Raw genomic sequence first — 14,097 nt, 5'->3', positions numbered from 1 at the left:
AGTTGAGGTGCCCAGGCCATGTCGCACTGCGTTGTTGGAGCAGCAATGCTGCCTCCAAGCCCAGCAGTGACAGCTTGAGCACGTGTCATCAACCACGATGGCCACAAGGTGTAAATGTCACTAATGAATAAATTGCCTTGTGCCTTGGAGAGGCTAATCCATCACGGCCAGAGACAGGGATCTGACAAGCCTGGCTATTTCAGGCATGCCCTGTAGGGAGGAGGAACGCTTCGTTTCTGAGCCGTCCCCTCCACCTAGGGAAGCCAATGCAGGGCTTGGCTCTGCGCCACTTCCCATCTTCCCATCCACACGAGCTCAGGCTTCATCCCTCTTCACTGCAACTGAAGAAGCACGAGGGGATCTAGATTAGCCAAAAGTGCCCTGTCAGCAGGGTGCTACATGGGCTAGCTGGTGACTGAGGTTGGAGGGAGGATGCTGGACACAGGGCACACCTGCTGTAGGGGTGATGGAATACAGTGGTGGGTCCCCAGTGATGGGGAGAGCTCGTGTTAGTTGTCTGGGTGTGTTTCAGGGCAGAAGTGCTTGGCACTATGTTTTAGAAGTGTGCTTATTCTCCTCAACCCACTGTGCTGTCCCACAGGCTGTGCACAGGACCCCCATTTTCAGGACCCCCCGTGTGTGAACCCCAGCCACCAGCACCCTGGCTGACTCTGCAGAGGGCCAGCAGGTACCAAATGTGCAGGGACAGCTCAGCCTAGACAAATCCAGCTCCATGGGAGCAAAGGGAGGCTGAACACAGCAACCGTTTCTGTGCAGAGCCTCTGCTCATCCTTGTGGCAGCCTGCTCCTCCTCCCCAAGTCGGTGTTAAAAATCAACCTGCCATCCTGTTTGTGACATATGCCAGTGTGACACCTTGCAAATCGATGCCTGGGTCTCTGTGAGCAGAAACCGCCAGGCTTGGGAAGCTGGCCACTGTCTCCTGCTGCCGTGTGCGCTCTGCTCAGAGCAGTGGGAGCCGGGCTCGCCATCTGCTGTGGGAGGGAGCCAGCCGGGTGCCCTGCTCCGGCCTGATGGGACATGCCGGTACAGCCCGCGGGAGAGCCCTCGGGTCATTCCCCCTTCTTTACCTTCCGGCCACCCCTGTCTCTCACCGTCTCTCTGGCACAGACCCATGGGTGAGGGGTGCTGCCAGCCTGACTCCACTGAATGCCACTGATGCTGTGTTGGTGGGTGGTGGCAATGCCCGAGCTTGTTCCCTCCACCAGACGGAGGCCCACAAATGACCCCCCCCTCCTCAGAGCCTGCCAGTACTCCTTGGAGATAGATCTCGTGGGAGATCTAAGGTATTTGTTCTGGCCCTGCACTCAGCACAGTGACCAGCTAGTTACCCACCCTGTGGTGGCTAGACTCAGAGCTGACAAGTGACCCACCAACAGCAGGAATGTTCACACTCCAACAATCTGCTGTTGCTGTCTGGCCAGAGTGTGTGACATTTGAAATGGTTTCAACCCGTGCAGACTGGCAGATAGTTGACTGTTGGTCTTGGGTGTGGGCAAGTGCTGCAGGCTGCTTGGTTTGGACTTTGCTTTTTGGCCAAGAGATGGATGGGAGAGAGGGCAAAGAGTTCTCCAGGCAACAGTTACCTGTCCAGGCATCCCTGCACGTGGCAGCCCAGGAGTGGGTTTGAAGGGTGGTTAAGTGGTGTTAATGGTCTCAAGCTGTTAGCAGGAAAATGAGCAGTGAATATCCTTAGAAAAGCAAGTCAGAAGTTGTTCTGGTGATGACATGTTTTCCTAAGCCCTTTTCTTTCTATCCCTTGTCCTCACTGGTTCTGGTGGCCAATTCCTCCTCATGTGTCTGCTAGCATGTCTGCAGGATCTCATTGCTGCCCTCCAAGCATGAGCTTTCATTGCACAACTGGCTAACCAGCTGCAGCCCTGTCCTTGGAGCTACAGGCAGGCTTGCCTAGGACCAGTCCACCCCCATTAAACCCCCACCCTCGCTGCTGGAGCTGTTGCTTCATCAGCCTGATGCTGATCTGGGTCTTTTCTGCTGTCTCTGAACATGAGTTCTCATCTCATTGAGGTGTGTCATCCAGTGAAAATATTTTGTAAATGCAAATAAAAATAAATAAGTATATTCAATACCTCGGTCTCGAGGATGGGAAACAAGTAGTGGGAGTTGCCCAGGTAGGGAGGTTTCACAGCTGCTACTGCTGGTTAGGAATTCTTCTGGACGTGTCCATCAGTAGTTGGGAAGGGAGCTACGCAAACCTGTGAGGGCTTGGGGCTGAGCCCTGTCAGCACCCTGCTGCCAGGGCAGCCCTGCACTCCATCCTTTCTGATCTATGTGGGCGTGACACGGTGCAGGTAAGGGTCCTGTCAGCCAGGGGCCAGCAGCACCTCGGTGTCTGTACCCATCAGGCAGGGCAAGGCGGAAGCGGGTACGTGGTGAATAAATCCTTTTGTGAACACTGGGAAATGGTTTTTACTTTTCAACTCTGTCAATATGATCTAGCTCTGTCTGTCTCTCTATATATGTACAAACAGTATATCACAATGTTGCCTTTTTTGTTGGAAATATCAAAGTACAAAGATTGTAAACCAAATCGGTGTAATAAAAGTTTCAGATGATTCACTGAGGTGGTTGCCCGCAGTGGGTCTGTGAGCACTGGTGTTGGGCAGGGCTGGGAGGCATGGGAAGCTCCTGCATTGCTCAGAGGGTGGGAGGGGATGGAAATCAACCCACTTGCTTAATTCCCTGATATCTCCTGAGCAGGGTGGTCAGTGGACCAACTCAAGTATGTGCCTTGTCCCATCCTCAGGTGCCTACAGCCTGTAGAGCAAAAGGATGCTGCTCCATTTTGCTCCAAGCCCAAGGAAGCTGCACTGTTTTCAAACTTGTGAGCTATGTGGGCCAGCCGTCCTGAAGGGACCCCTCTGGCTTGAAGTTATGCAAAACACAGATTGTTTTGGACAGGTTTGCACAGAAGAGCACTACTAGGTAAGGTAAGCATCTGGTTGTAAAGAATTCACCTGTTGCAAAGCAGGCTAGCACTGATTAAAAGCAGAGCAGCCCAAAGCAGGAAACCATGGTGGTGAGACCTCTTTTAGTTATTGAATTTATTTCTATTTGCTTTTCACCACCCATATCAGACTCCAGAGAGATTTACTAAAAATTCAAATAGATTATTGAGCAGAGCAAAAGCCAGGAAAAGCTGCTGAGGAGCTAGAAACAACATTCTCTCAATCCTCTGCCTCTCACATCCTCCTCAGCAAAACCTTAAAGTTAGGTCTGGATTAGACCATTTAGGTGGCAGAAGCTTCATCTTAGCTGCTTTACAGGTGAAATAATATTCAGTTGCCTGAACTAAGCTTGCTGCTGGAGCACAGAAAAGCATCACAGGAGGTGAGACTTAGGGTGCAGTGAGAGGGAGGGCTTAAGAGGCAGATTGCTCTGTGGTGCCACTACAGTGCCTTGAGATCAAATGTCTGTCTCCAGTGAAGTCACAGGTTGGATGATGGGGGTCTGGGAAAGGCTGCGGTGGCGGCCACAAGTTAAGTGTTTCTCAGAAAAGCAAATAAAACCAAGACCCTGAAGAAAAGTGTTTCCAAGACAACACACCCAAAGCTCATTGCTCCCTGGAGCACTTTATTCAGAGGGATTCAGTGGTGGGGTGCTGCAGAGATGCCAGCCTCACTGCTTCCCGATTGGCCCACACAATTTCGTGAATGAGGAAATCAGTCTCCTGTTCCACCTCTGCGTGACGGAGATCAAGCTCAGTCAAAGTCTTGTTGTTTGCCAGCCCTTCAAGCAGCTGCTTCCCACCATCCTGCAAAAGGATCAGAGGGGATGGTTAAAGGGGGATATCCAAAACAGAAGTGTATTGCTCCTTTTCCCTCCTCCCCAGGGCAACTTCTGCTGCTGCCAGTGTGAGGTCCATGAGATGGTGCCAAAAGGGATAAAAGCCTCTACCCAGGTCTGAAATGTTGCTCAGAAGAGAAGTGCAAAGAAGGAGTGTAACTTAATGCAGCTCTCTGTGACATGACACATGCTAATTACTCCCTCTGGGTACCATGTCAGGAGTTCTCAAGCTCATGCTGGTTAGTAACACATCTGGCAATGATAACCTGAGAGGAGTCTGCTCCCCCCTGTCCCCCCATTCCCAGCTTACTGCTGGCTGGGCACAAATGGATTACTGTTCCTCATCTTGGCAGTTGTGAGAGCCCCAGAACTGTCAGTTTTCTGTCTGGATGCCATTTCCCAGGCTGGGTTGGCTTTCCTGAAAGGAATATCTCAGGAATGGAACTGAAGACCAGCCTTCATGAGACAGAAAATGTGATGTAGCCTTAGGGAGGCAACCCACTCAGAGGCATTTCCCCCCCATACATGAAGCACTGTATTTAGGGATGTGACAATTTGAACTTTTTTATGCTGTTGCTATTCTCTTCCAGGTACCAAATACACCTCCTGCCCTTTCTCCTCCATCCATCCAGACGGCCCCCTGATCCCAACACCCTGCCTCTTAGCCCTTTTGCCAAAAAGGGCAGAGCAAAAAGGACTGGGAAGAGGTCTCTCTTTAATGGGCTACAGAGGTCAGAATTGAATGCATCTCTAGCAAAACCCCCAGTTTTCCCAAAGATAATACTACCAGCCACCATTTGGGCTGCCATGGAACTCCACAAATGGGTAACAGGAGAGCTCATCAGAAGGAAGATTCTAAGCACAGAGATTATTATTTACTAAACAAAAATCCTTCTATCCTTTCCAACCTTTGCCCCCTTCTATCATTAAACTCAAATGGGTTTCCACATCCAGGACTATAAAACTCAGAACTCACAAAAGGTTTTCTGCCATCAAATCCTTTTAAAACCCTTGTCAAACACATTGATGCCAATATTCCTGCCAGCAGGGACAGCTGGTCTTGCTGTCTCTTTATTTGACAGTGAGAATAATCGAGGCAGCACAGAAAGTTTAAAAGCCAGCATGATTGCTTTTGGCTGTCTAGTTTCAGATTTCTAAAGCTCTTTTTAATCAGCAGAAGAGAAGCGGTCTGGTTTGTGGGCATGTTGCATACTGCAGCTCTTAGGGATGTAGTAAGATCTGTGGATGTTCTTCTGTCTAGAAAATGTAAGGCTATGTTTTAGGAGCCACTTACCAGCACACAGACATGACACTCCTGACCCACCGCACCGCTCCCCGGCCACAGGGTGAGTTAAAGCAGCTCAACAACCAAGCCAATTTTCTAACACTCTCCTCTGAGCCTGTGATGGACAGGAGAAATTCTGGGAAGGGTGACGCTATCTGTGTGCTGTTGAGTGACAGATGGCACAGCAGATCCAAAGCATAGAGGATATGCATGAGACCCTTATCTCATGCTGCCTATCATTAACTACACTCTCATGTGCGAAGCGTCTGTGATTTTTCCCAGACATGCTTCCTGGTTTTCAGTTTCCTAAGGGGAAAATCCCTCTCTGCCCAAAAGCCCAAAGCCTCAAAGACAGATTCAGCCCTATGAACAGAGCTACATGTAACAAGTAAGGTAAATGCATGTTCCTGCAGAGAAGGTGGTTTTCTCTTTCCTGACATCTGCTACAGTCTCTTCCCTGCTCACAACTGATTATTATCATAGCAAGAATGCAAAATGAGGGATGCATTTGCCTCTGTGGCTTTGAGACAGGCTCAGGATCTGTTTTGCAAAGCCACCACACAGGGTCACAGACTGCAGGCAGAAGAGGCTTCTCTTACCAGCCCCAGGTGGTTGCACGAGAAGTTGATGCTCGTCAGAGTGGTGTTCTGAGCCAGGACCTGGGAGAACACTGCTGCAGTTGGCTCTGACAGGTTATTACTTCCCAGATGGAGGCACTTCAGGCTGGTGTTGGTCAGCAGGGCACGGCCAATCGCCTCCCCGCCTTTGTCCTCCACGAAGTTGAGGCGCAGATTCAGGGAGGTCAGGGTGGAGCTCTCAGCCAGGCCTTGAGCAAGAGCCTGAGCCCCCAGGTGACAGATCTGGTTGTTACACAGATTGAGGATTTCTAGTTTGCTGTGGCTGATCAGCTTGCCAAGAGCCTGTGCCCCGTGGTCCCTGATGAGATTGTGGGACAAGTCCAGCTCCAACAAGCAAGGGTGATGCTGCAAGTTACGGGCCAGGAGCTTGATCTTGTCATCATCCACTTTGCTTCGTGTCAGCTTGAAAACCTGTGGGCATAAAAACCAGGGTCACTACAACAGCCAAGGCTTTGGACTGAGCTTTGTACAAGATCATCATGGAGTTAAACCTATGATCCACCAGACAGGATTCATCTCCCTTCACTTCAGACACCTTTAGCTAGCAGGCTCAAGTATTTGCTTTCCTAGTGGGCTGATACTTCCAGCAAGCAGGGTGTGCCACTGATGTCCCATGCCTATTCTAGGGAAAAAGGGTTTGCCTCCTGGAAATGCCTGTTCCTCTCCTCTGACTGCACAAGATCTCTAACTGGGGGCTAAATTAAAGATAAAGCTGTCCAAACATCTGCAGCAACTAGCAGCAGAACCCAGCCCAGATCACAGTCGAACCTGTCTGAATGAACACGTGCACCGGTGATAACCACAGTACAATGTCCTGTGTGCCTTGGGCATCCTAATAGCCACAAGAGAGGTAATTTCTCTTCCCAAAGCATGAGAATCTATGGGGAGTTCATCCAGCTTACTCTGGCTCCACTCTGGATAGCAATGCCCACTGATGTTTCGGAGGGGCTGAGTATCTGCACTGCAGTTGCCACAGAGCTGAAGATACTGTTAGTTCTTAGGGGGAAAATCCCTCATTGCTCTAAAGCGTGTTTCCCTGTGCTATTCTTGGGGGTCTTTGCTCCTCTGGGAGAGGCTGGCATGCATTTACTGAGCAAAACTACCAGAAACTCCTTATGAAAACTTCCCTCTGGACTGCTCCTCTCCTGCCTCCCAGAACTATATGAGGAGTTAAAACAGTGGAGTGCTGCTGCCTCTTAGGCTACAGGCAACAAGTTTTGGGGGAGCAAATATTTTTCTCACTGATCCCCTGACAACCCATTCTAAAAAGGACATGGCAGAACAAGGTACTCAGCACTAGGCCAGCAGGTGAACATCTCTGCACTCTCTCAGAGTCTGTAACTTGCAAAAGGAAGGGTGGTACCAGCAAGCAGAACTGGTCCCTGTATTTCTATCCACAGGCAATTTGAAGATCTATCTGAGGCAGTAAGGTTCAGTTTGGTGTATATTACTTTCAAGTTACGGCACATCTTCACGGCAGCAGCCAAGTTGGAGCAGTCCAGCTCAGTGAAGTTAAAGAGGTTCCACTCAAAGTTCATGCCACAGCTCTTCACATCATAAATGAGATGAAGCTCTTCAAGGTGAGGGAGAGCAGTAATGAGCTCTTTCAGATCGTAGTGATGCATGTAGACCTCACTAATTTCAGCATCCTCTTCTGTGTCAGAGAGGTCATGGCTCTCCTCCTTTGGATCCTCCCGCAAAGGTGGCAGGAACTGATTGATCTCCAGTTTCCGCACGTAGCCTTTGCAGAGCGGGATGAGCTCTAGGACCTTCTCGGGGTCTGTGGTGTTAGGGATGATAAACTTCAGAATGTTCTCCAGGTGACGTTCAAAGAACATCCGTTTCCAGCTGTCTCCATAGTTGGAGATGTCACACACTTGCCAGCGCTCCATACAGCACCTCTTCCAGTACTCCTCATGGCTTACTGTGTTGGCAGTCACAGTGAGTGGAAGGCTGGTGGAGAGCTTCTCCACCACCTTCTTTTGGTGCTCAGGCAGAAGATTGCTCAAAATAGGGTTCTCTGGAAGAGATAAAAAGAATGAGAGGTTGGTCTGGGCATAGGAACAGTTGCTGGCACTATGGTTCTGCCCGGGCCCCCAGCTGTGTGCCCATGCCCTCCCCTCTGCTGATACTGGCTCTCTCCTTGGTTGTCAGAAGCTGGAGCACAGAGCTAAGTTGGCAGAACACATGCAGGATTCATTTGTACATTTCCATTTATGATTTCTAACTTTTGCAATGAAACATCAGTGCAATTTGGTTTACTCTCCTAAGATTTGGGAACTGTGCCAGACACTGAGCTCCCCATTTAAACTTTGTTTGAATGCGTTTTATATTCAGGGCAGGAATTCTGCTCCCAAGAGAACTAATTCAGCTTTACAGTGATGGGAGAGCTTGGCCTGCCATTTGCTGAACTGTCTCCCTTTTGGTTTCTAAGCATATTGAAGAACGGTATTTGAGAACAACTGTGTGCTTTTCATGCAGGTCCTTGTGCCTATTTATCTTAATTCAAGCATCGGTCTCACCTCAAATTGATTCCTGTTCCTTTTTGCTGAGACACACTCCTAGCTTTTAGGTCTACCTTGCTTAAATAAAAATTTTGTTTTCCCAGGTACTCTTTCCCCTGAGTCTCTTTCCCAACGCTTGCCCTAAGTTGTCTTCTCTGTCACAGCTGTCTTCTCTGGTGGAAGTTCTTTGTGCCCAGAAATGCCAGAGAAAAATCACGTGTACTCACGCCATGAATATTTGGTCATGTGTACACAGTTGTGTTGAGTAACATAAATCATCAGTGAAGAAACTTATCTGTGCATGGGAAACCAGATTATGAAACACAAAGTGGGATTAGCTTTATAGTTCCCCTATTTCTGGGGCATTCCCTTCCTAAGGACACTGACAGTTTTACCACAGCCTCTTCCTGGAGTCTATTTTCCAGTGTCCCACAGCTGACACTGTGGTGACCTTCTCTGTAAAGTCCCATGACACAAGCAGAGGTGGAACATGTATGGGCAGGGCTGGGCTAGCTTCACTCAGGCTCACTCAAGCCCCACAGTGGGCAAGGTGCAGCCTCGCAGCTCAGGTAACAGCATGAGGGTCCCCATGAAAACGAGCACACTGCGTTTATGTGTGCACAGTGCAGATCCAATGCAATTGGCATCAAACTGACTGATCAGGCTGCTGGGACTGCAAGGTTGTCCCAGCTCAGACCCTCAAGGACCTTCAGCTCCTGGCATAAGGCAGCACTGAGCTCCTCTGTACTGTCTTACAGTCCCAGTGTGGACATAGCCTTAAAACTATCTTTGGTCTTTGCTGCCACTTTACTGAGTCAGCCAAAAAGACAGGCCCTTCTTCTCCCCCTCCCAGTCAGTTCTCAGATGAGACACGCTTCTTCTGTTTTGCTGTATTTCATCAGTCCACCTGCTTCAAAAGCACATTCCCTGCCTGAGGATATAACTTGTCACATCACCACCAAAAGCCATGGAGCGGGGCTGAGCCTGTGAGTACAATACTGAGATGATAGCTCCTCTGGGCAGGAGCAATTCTGCATCTCTTTGTACAGCACTCAGTACAACAGGGCTCCATCCTCGAGCGCTACCCTAACGTCTCTATGAATCAAGAGCAGGAAACAGCAACTGCACAGCCCCAGTCATGGTTGAGGTGAGTCCAGAAGAGCATGGATGGAAGAAGATGTGATAGAACAAGGTCACTACAGAGTCACATCCTGGAGTTCAGCCCAGAGGACTACAGCCATCCCTGGAATGTACAAATACATACTTAGCAACTAAACAGTTTGTTTAACTGGCTGCCCAAGGGGATATTTCTCCCCATCTGCTCCTTTGGCAGGGCTGGGTGCCACACTGCCTTTCTGATGCATCTGCCTGCTTTGTTGACCCTCTGTTCTCTGGGACTGACCCTCTCTCCACATGTCCTAGAGTAAATGTGCTCCCACTTACTTTCAAAATTGTGAGCAATGTGCTGGAGGCAGAGCTCCGTGAGGTGGGGGACAGTGACCAGGGACCAGCTGAGATCCTCCGTGATGCAGCGGCGTGTGTAGAATGAGCCACCAGTGAGGCTGGCCCGAGGTGGACATGGTGAGGGAATGGATCTGCTCTTGTCACCAGCTTCTGGCTGCTGCATCCTTGCTCAGGACCTACTTCTCCTTCAGGAGAAGCAAGAGGAGAATTGCTTGAGAGTCACCACTATGTGGTTACCTGCAAAATAAAAAGGCAGCTTTAGAAAGTAGCTAGCAATAGTAATGGTCAGCTCACGCTGCTCTACTGTAACACACTTGCCCCTTTGCCTGCCTCCTCTGCTTTGGACTGGAAGCACTGCAGCCAAACAACTATTACTCAGCTTCATCTTTATACCCTGCCCTGTACAAAGAGGTCTCTAGGCACCACATGCAATAATGAGATAATAACACGGTGTTAATTCAGAGTGCTGTTGAAGAGGATGGACAGGAATTGATTGTTTACTGTCTTTTCCAATAAAAGTAATAGGGAAAGCTGGCAGGAGCTATGCTTAAAGCAAAGGGTTCTTCACACAGGCTGCAGTTGAACTGGGGAATTCCTTGCCACAGGATGCTGTGAATGTTAGGAGTCTGCAGACTCTAAGAAAAGTCCATGATAGAGAAACCCTTTGGGAATGTTGAAATACACAGAAGTCATGTGGCTCAGTGTGAGCAGCTGAACACAGCTGGAGGTGGGGAGAGTGCTGGAGGAAAGAACACACACTTGCATTGTTTTTCTACTCTTCTCCAGGTGTCTGCTTCTAGCCACTGTCAGAGATGGGTTTTTGGGCCAGCTCTACCCTGGTTTGATCCGGTATGCTTGTTCTTATGACTCTCTAAAGACAGATGCTTTACAGATGAATACATTTAAGTGTATTCTTTTCCTGCTTTTCTCCATTATTCTCCGGCTGAACTCCTTCCAAACATCCATTAACTGATGAGATGGGTCAGACCTGTTCAGACCACACTGAGCCTAAGCAGATATGAGCTAAAAGAACCAGCCTGGAGCAGAAGGAAGGATGCCTGGTCCTATTAACTTTGCAGAGCTTTCCCAGCCCGAAGTTTTCCATTTGCTGTTTCCTATTCCAACCTCAAGGCCAGCGCTCTCAGAATCCCACACATATGGTCATTGCCTGGAAGTCCTAATGGTTCTCTAACCAGCCAGTCTGAAAGAGGCAGAAAAGACACCAGGAAGGAATCATCCACTTGAGTTCTGGGTTCCACAAGAGCATGTAAGTCTGGTGAGCATCCCCCAGGGCATACAGACCCATGCTGATCCTTACTGGGGCAAACTGGACTTAACAGGGCTGCAGCACAGGGATGAGCAGTTACAGGCTACAGGACACCTAAAAGAAGCATGAGGCAGAGGTAGATAGCAGTGTCAGAGGTGAGAACACCTTCCTGCAAGACCAAGAAGATATCTCAGGGCAGTGGTGGCCTTGTACCACCATAGGGTCAAAGGATCCTGTGGAAGGATAACTGCCATGTAGTATCTTTGACCACCATATCCCTCACCTGAAGGGTGGTTTGATCCAAACCAGCTCCTCCTTTGTGAGGGATGTGACCCAGACAGTGGTCCCTAGATGAACCATCTTAGTCCTTCCTTCCCCTGCACAAGGTTGCTCCTTTCACCTCTGCTTTCCCAGGTGGTGCTACTTCTGCCCTCTCCCTGAAAGCTTTGGAGCTGGCTTTGCTAGTGTTACTCCCTCTGCTCCTTCCCCCTCCAAAAGGCATCTGAGGAAGGGCCTGCAAAAGAGGGAAGAGAGGAGATCTGTGAAATGCTGAGGTCTTGAAGAGAGGAGCAAATGATTCATGCTGTAATATGTCAGTAAAGGCTTCTTCAAATGCATTTGAGGCAGGCCTGAGAGGGACAGTCAGGAAAGGGTGGAGATGGCAGTGGCAGGGCATTCTCTGGGCCAAAGCAGGAGGATGAAGGGTGCCAAGGACAGGGAAGCTGTATTTCCTGGGAGGCAGTAGTGTACAGATGACAAAGGTAAAGGCTGTAGAAAAAGGGAGCTTGATCTGATGAAGGGTGGAAGCAGAAAGAGAACGAATGGGTGCTAGGCAGCTGTGAGGATGCTGGGAATCCTTTCCCTGCAAAGGTCTTTGTGCCTATGGAAGGTGCTATAATGATGGGTCACCTTTCAGGGGGAAGAGACTTGATTCTCCACAGCACACTAACCCAGATGAAACCCAGCTCCTGGTGCTTGATGGACTTCCATGGAAGGGCAAAACACCGCTAGAAGGCAATGAGGTGGCATTAACAGAAGTGACTGGGAAAATTGTTTTCTCCTTGCTCAGTCCTTTGTCCTGTTCAAAAAGCATCTGTATCATTTTGTCCCCCAGGCCAATCACAGCTGATTGGAGCTTCTGATGGCTTTCCTGACCTTTTGGAAACAATCATTAAAAGGCAGCTGTTGGGGAGAGCCAGTGCAGCATTGGTGGCCTAGGATTATTTCCTGTCTGTTCCAGCAGATAATGGGATTGCCTGTTTACCCATGGCAGGTTGATTTTCAGAGGGTAGGCAACCTATGCCACATGCAGGGCTGCCAAATGGGCTCCAAGAGTCCAGGCAGGAGACATGGCTGCCCTGAGGCAGTGCTGCCCAGGCTGCTGAGAGGCTTTCCCTTGATCTGAGCCCCAGAGCAAGTCAGCTCAGCTGACTCCACCATGCCCACTTGTCATTCACTATGAAGCCAACAGGAGCAAGGCTGCAAAGCATCCAAATCAACCCCATGCCTGTGGTGCCAGGTCTGAGTCACTGCTCCCAGTACATCCATTCCCACCACACCAGCGTGGTGAGCACACCTGCCAGGTGCCCTTAGCACCAGGGAATGGCCTCCTTCACTGCTCACCCCCTCTGCCTTGGCTGTGGGAGTCTCACCCAGCCAGAGCTGAGACTCTAAGCCAGTTTCCAGAGCTGGGTTTGCTAAGCACGTATTTAAACACAGGGGTAGCACCGTAATTCACTATCAATAAACCAAGTCAACACTGTTAATGCATGCTCCTTCCCACCCACTCTGCATACACATCTGTCACCTATCCTAAAAAGGCTTTATTAGATAATATACAATGAACAGAGACATGTAGTAAATTCCCAGTTTTTGTCATTTAACACCCAGATCACACTGAAAAGTAAATAATGCTTGAACTTCTTAAAAAAAATAAAGGAAATCACACATCTCTTCCCCAGGAGGAACTGACAGAAATCTACTCACACAACCAAATTATGCTGCTACTAACATGTCTTACAAACCTTCTTCAGCTACACCTGTTTTGATCTGGAAATAAAAGATTTTTGCTCTTTTTATTCACACCAAATCCCAGAGAGACAAAAAAAAAAAAAAAAAAAAAAAAAAAAAAAAACCCAAAAAAAACCCAAACAAACAAACAAAAAAAACCCAAAAAACCCTGCATAGAAACTGGTGACCTTTGGCTGATGCTTCTACCAGGATTACTGAGATTCAAAAAATGGAACAACAGTAAACACTGTGCTTACTGGAGAGTTTGTAAGAGCAGGATAAATTATTTTTGATGGTGGTTATGCCCCAGCCAAGACTGTATTTGCACTGAAGCTCTGGCTGCCCATTAATTGAGGAAGCTCTTATGCCACTGCAGCAGCACCCTGAAAATGCCAGTTGTTTTGCAGGTGTGCTGACCTTAATGCTGTTACCTGTAGTTCAGGCAAGTGATCCTGAGTCTGGCTAACACCACTGATCCCACTGACAGCTGTGGTGATTTGCTAGGCTCGGTGGCACCTCCAAAAGCTAACTGCACTCTTAAGAGTGCATTAGGACACTGTGTGGCAGGCTAAGCCTGGGCCTGAGACACTGCAATGGGCTTTGAGTTAAAAAAAAAAAAAAAAGTGACAAATGAGGAATCTATTTAGCTTCAGATATAATGAAATTTGTCTGTAATGGGAGATCGGGCAGAGTGAAGCCAGCTGGCCGTTTGGGAATTTGGTTCATGTCACACTGTAATCCTGGCGGTGTGAAGGGCCAAGACTGTGGTCCTGCATCTCTGTCAGCATGACCTGGGAAGCGCCGCTGCCCCAGTGGAATGTCGGAAAACCAAAAGCCCTTTCGGCCCTGAGCCCTGCCCACCGCAGTCCGGTCACTGCGCGCAGTTGGCTCTGCCGAGCCGGCCCCCAGAGGCTCGGAGAGGGCTCCCTTCCCCAGGGGGCAAGGAGAACGCCTGGGTGCCCCGCCGGCCCCACCAGCCCAGCTCCGTGGGATGCCGGCCCTGCGCTCCCCCCTGCCAGCCAAGCTCCTCTCCAGAGACCCCGAGAGGGACGGGATCTCATCGGCGCGGCCGCTTCGTTACGAGTCAGACCTGCGAACCGCCG

The 14,097-nt window shown here is 49.5% G+C and overlaps 1 protein-coding gene across 1 annotated transcript; it reads right to left on the bottom strand.

Annotated features, from left to right (window-relative positions):
• Nucleotides 1–3,585: 3,585 nt before the first annotated feature.
• TCTE1 (t-complex-associated-testis-expressed 1) lies at nucleotides 3,586–9,895 on the bottom strand. Its single transcript, XM_059841396.1, has 4 exons — nucleotides 9,697–9,895; nucleotides 7,201–7,769; nucleotides 5,711–6,160; nucleotides 3,586–3,794 (listed from the first exon to the last, which is right to left on the bottom strand). Exons 1-4 carry the CDS (start codon nucleotides 9,878–9,880, stop codon nucleotides 3,618–3,620), a joined length of 1,380 nt encoding a protein of 459 aa, XP_059697379.1. The 5' UTR covers nucleotides 9,881–9,895; the 3' UTR covers nucleotides 3,586–3,617.
• Nucleotides 9,896–14,097: the final 4,202 nt, after the last annotated feature.

Source organism: Haemorhous mexicanus, chromosome 3 (genome assembly GCF_027477595.1).
Source record: "Haemorhous mexicanus isolate bHaeMex1 chromosome 3, bHaeMex1.pri, whole genome shotgun sequence".
Taxonomy (NCBI): domain Eukaryota; kingdom Metazoa; phylum Chordata; class Aves; order Passeriformes; family Fringillidae; genus Haemorhous; species Haemorhous mexicanus.
This window is presented reverse-complemented; position numbering and strand designations above follow the sequence as displayed.

Excerpts from the sequence above, each read along its gene's own strand:
- TCTE1 (XM_059841396.1), bottom strand. The coding sequence starts at position 9,880 with ATGCAGCAGCCAGAAGCTGGTGACAAGAGCAGATCCATTCCCTCACCA. Across the intron at positions 7,770-9,696 it reads CATTGCTCACAATTTTGAAA|AGAACCCTATTTTGAGCAAT; the intron begins GTAAGTGGGAGC and ends TATCTCTTCCAG. Across the intron at positions 3,795-5,710 it reads CGTGCAACCACCTGGGGCTG|GATGGTGGGAAGCAGCTGCT; the intron begins GTAAGAGAAGCC and ends ATCCTTTTGCAG.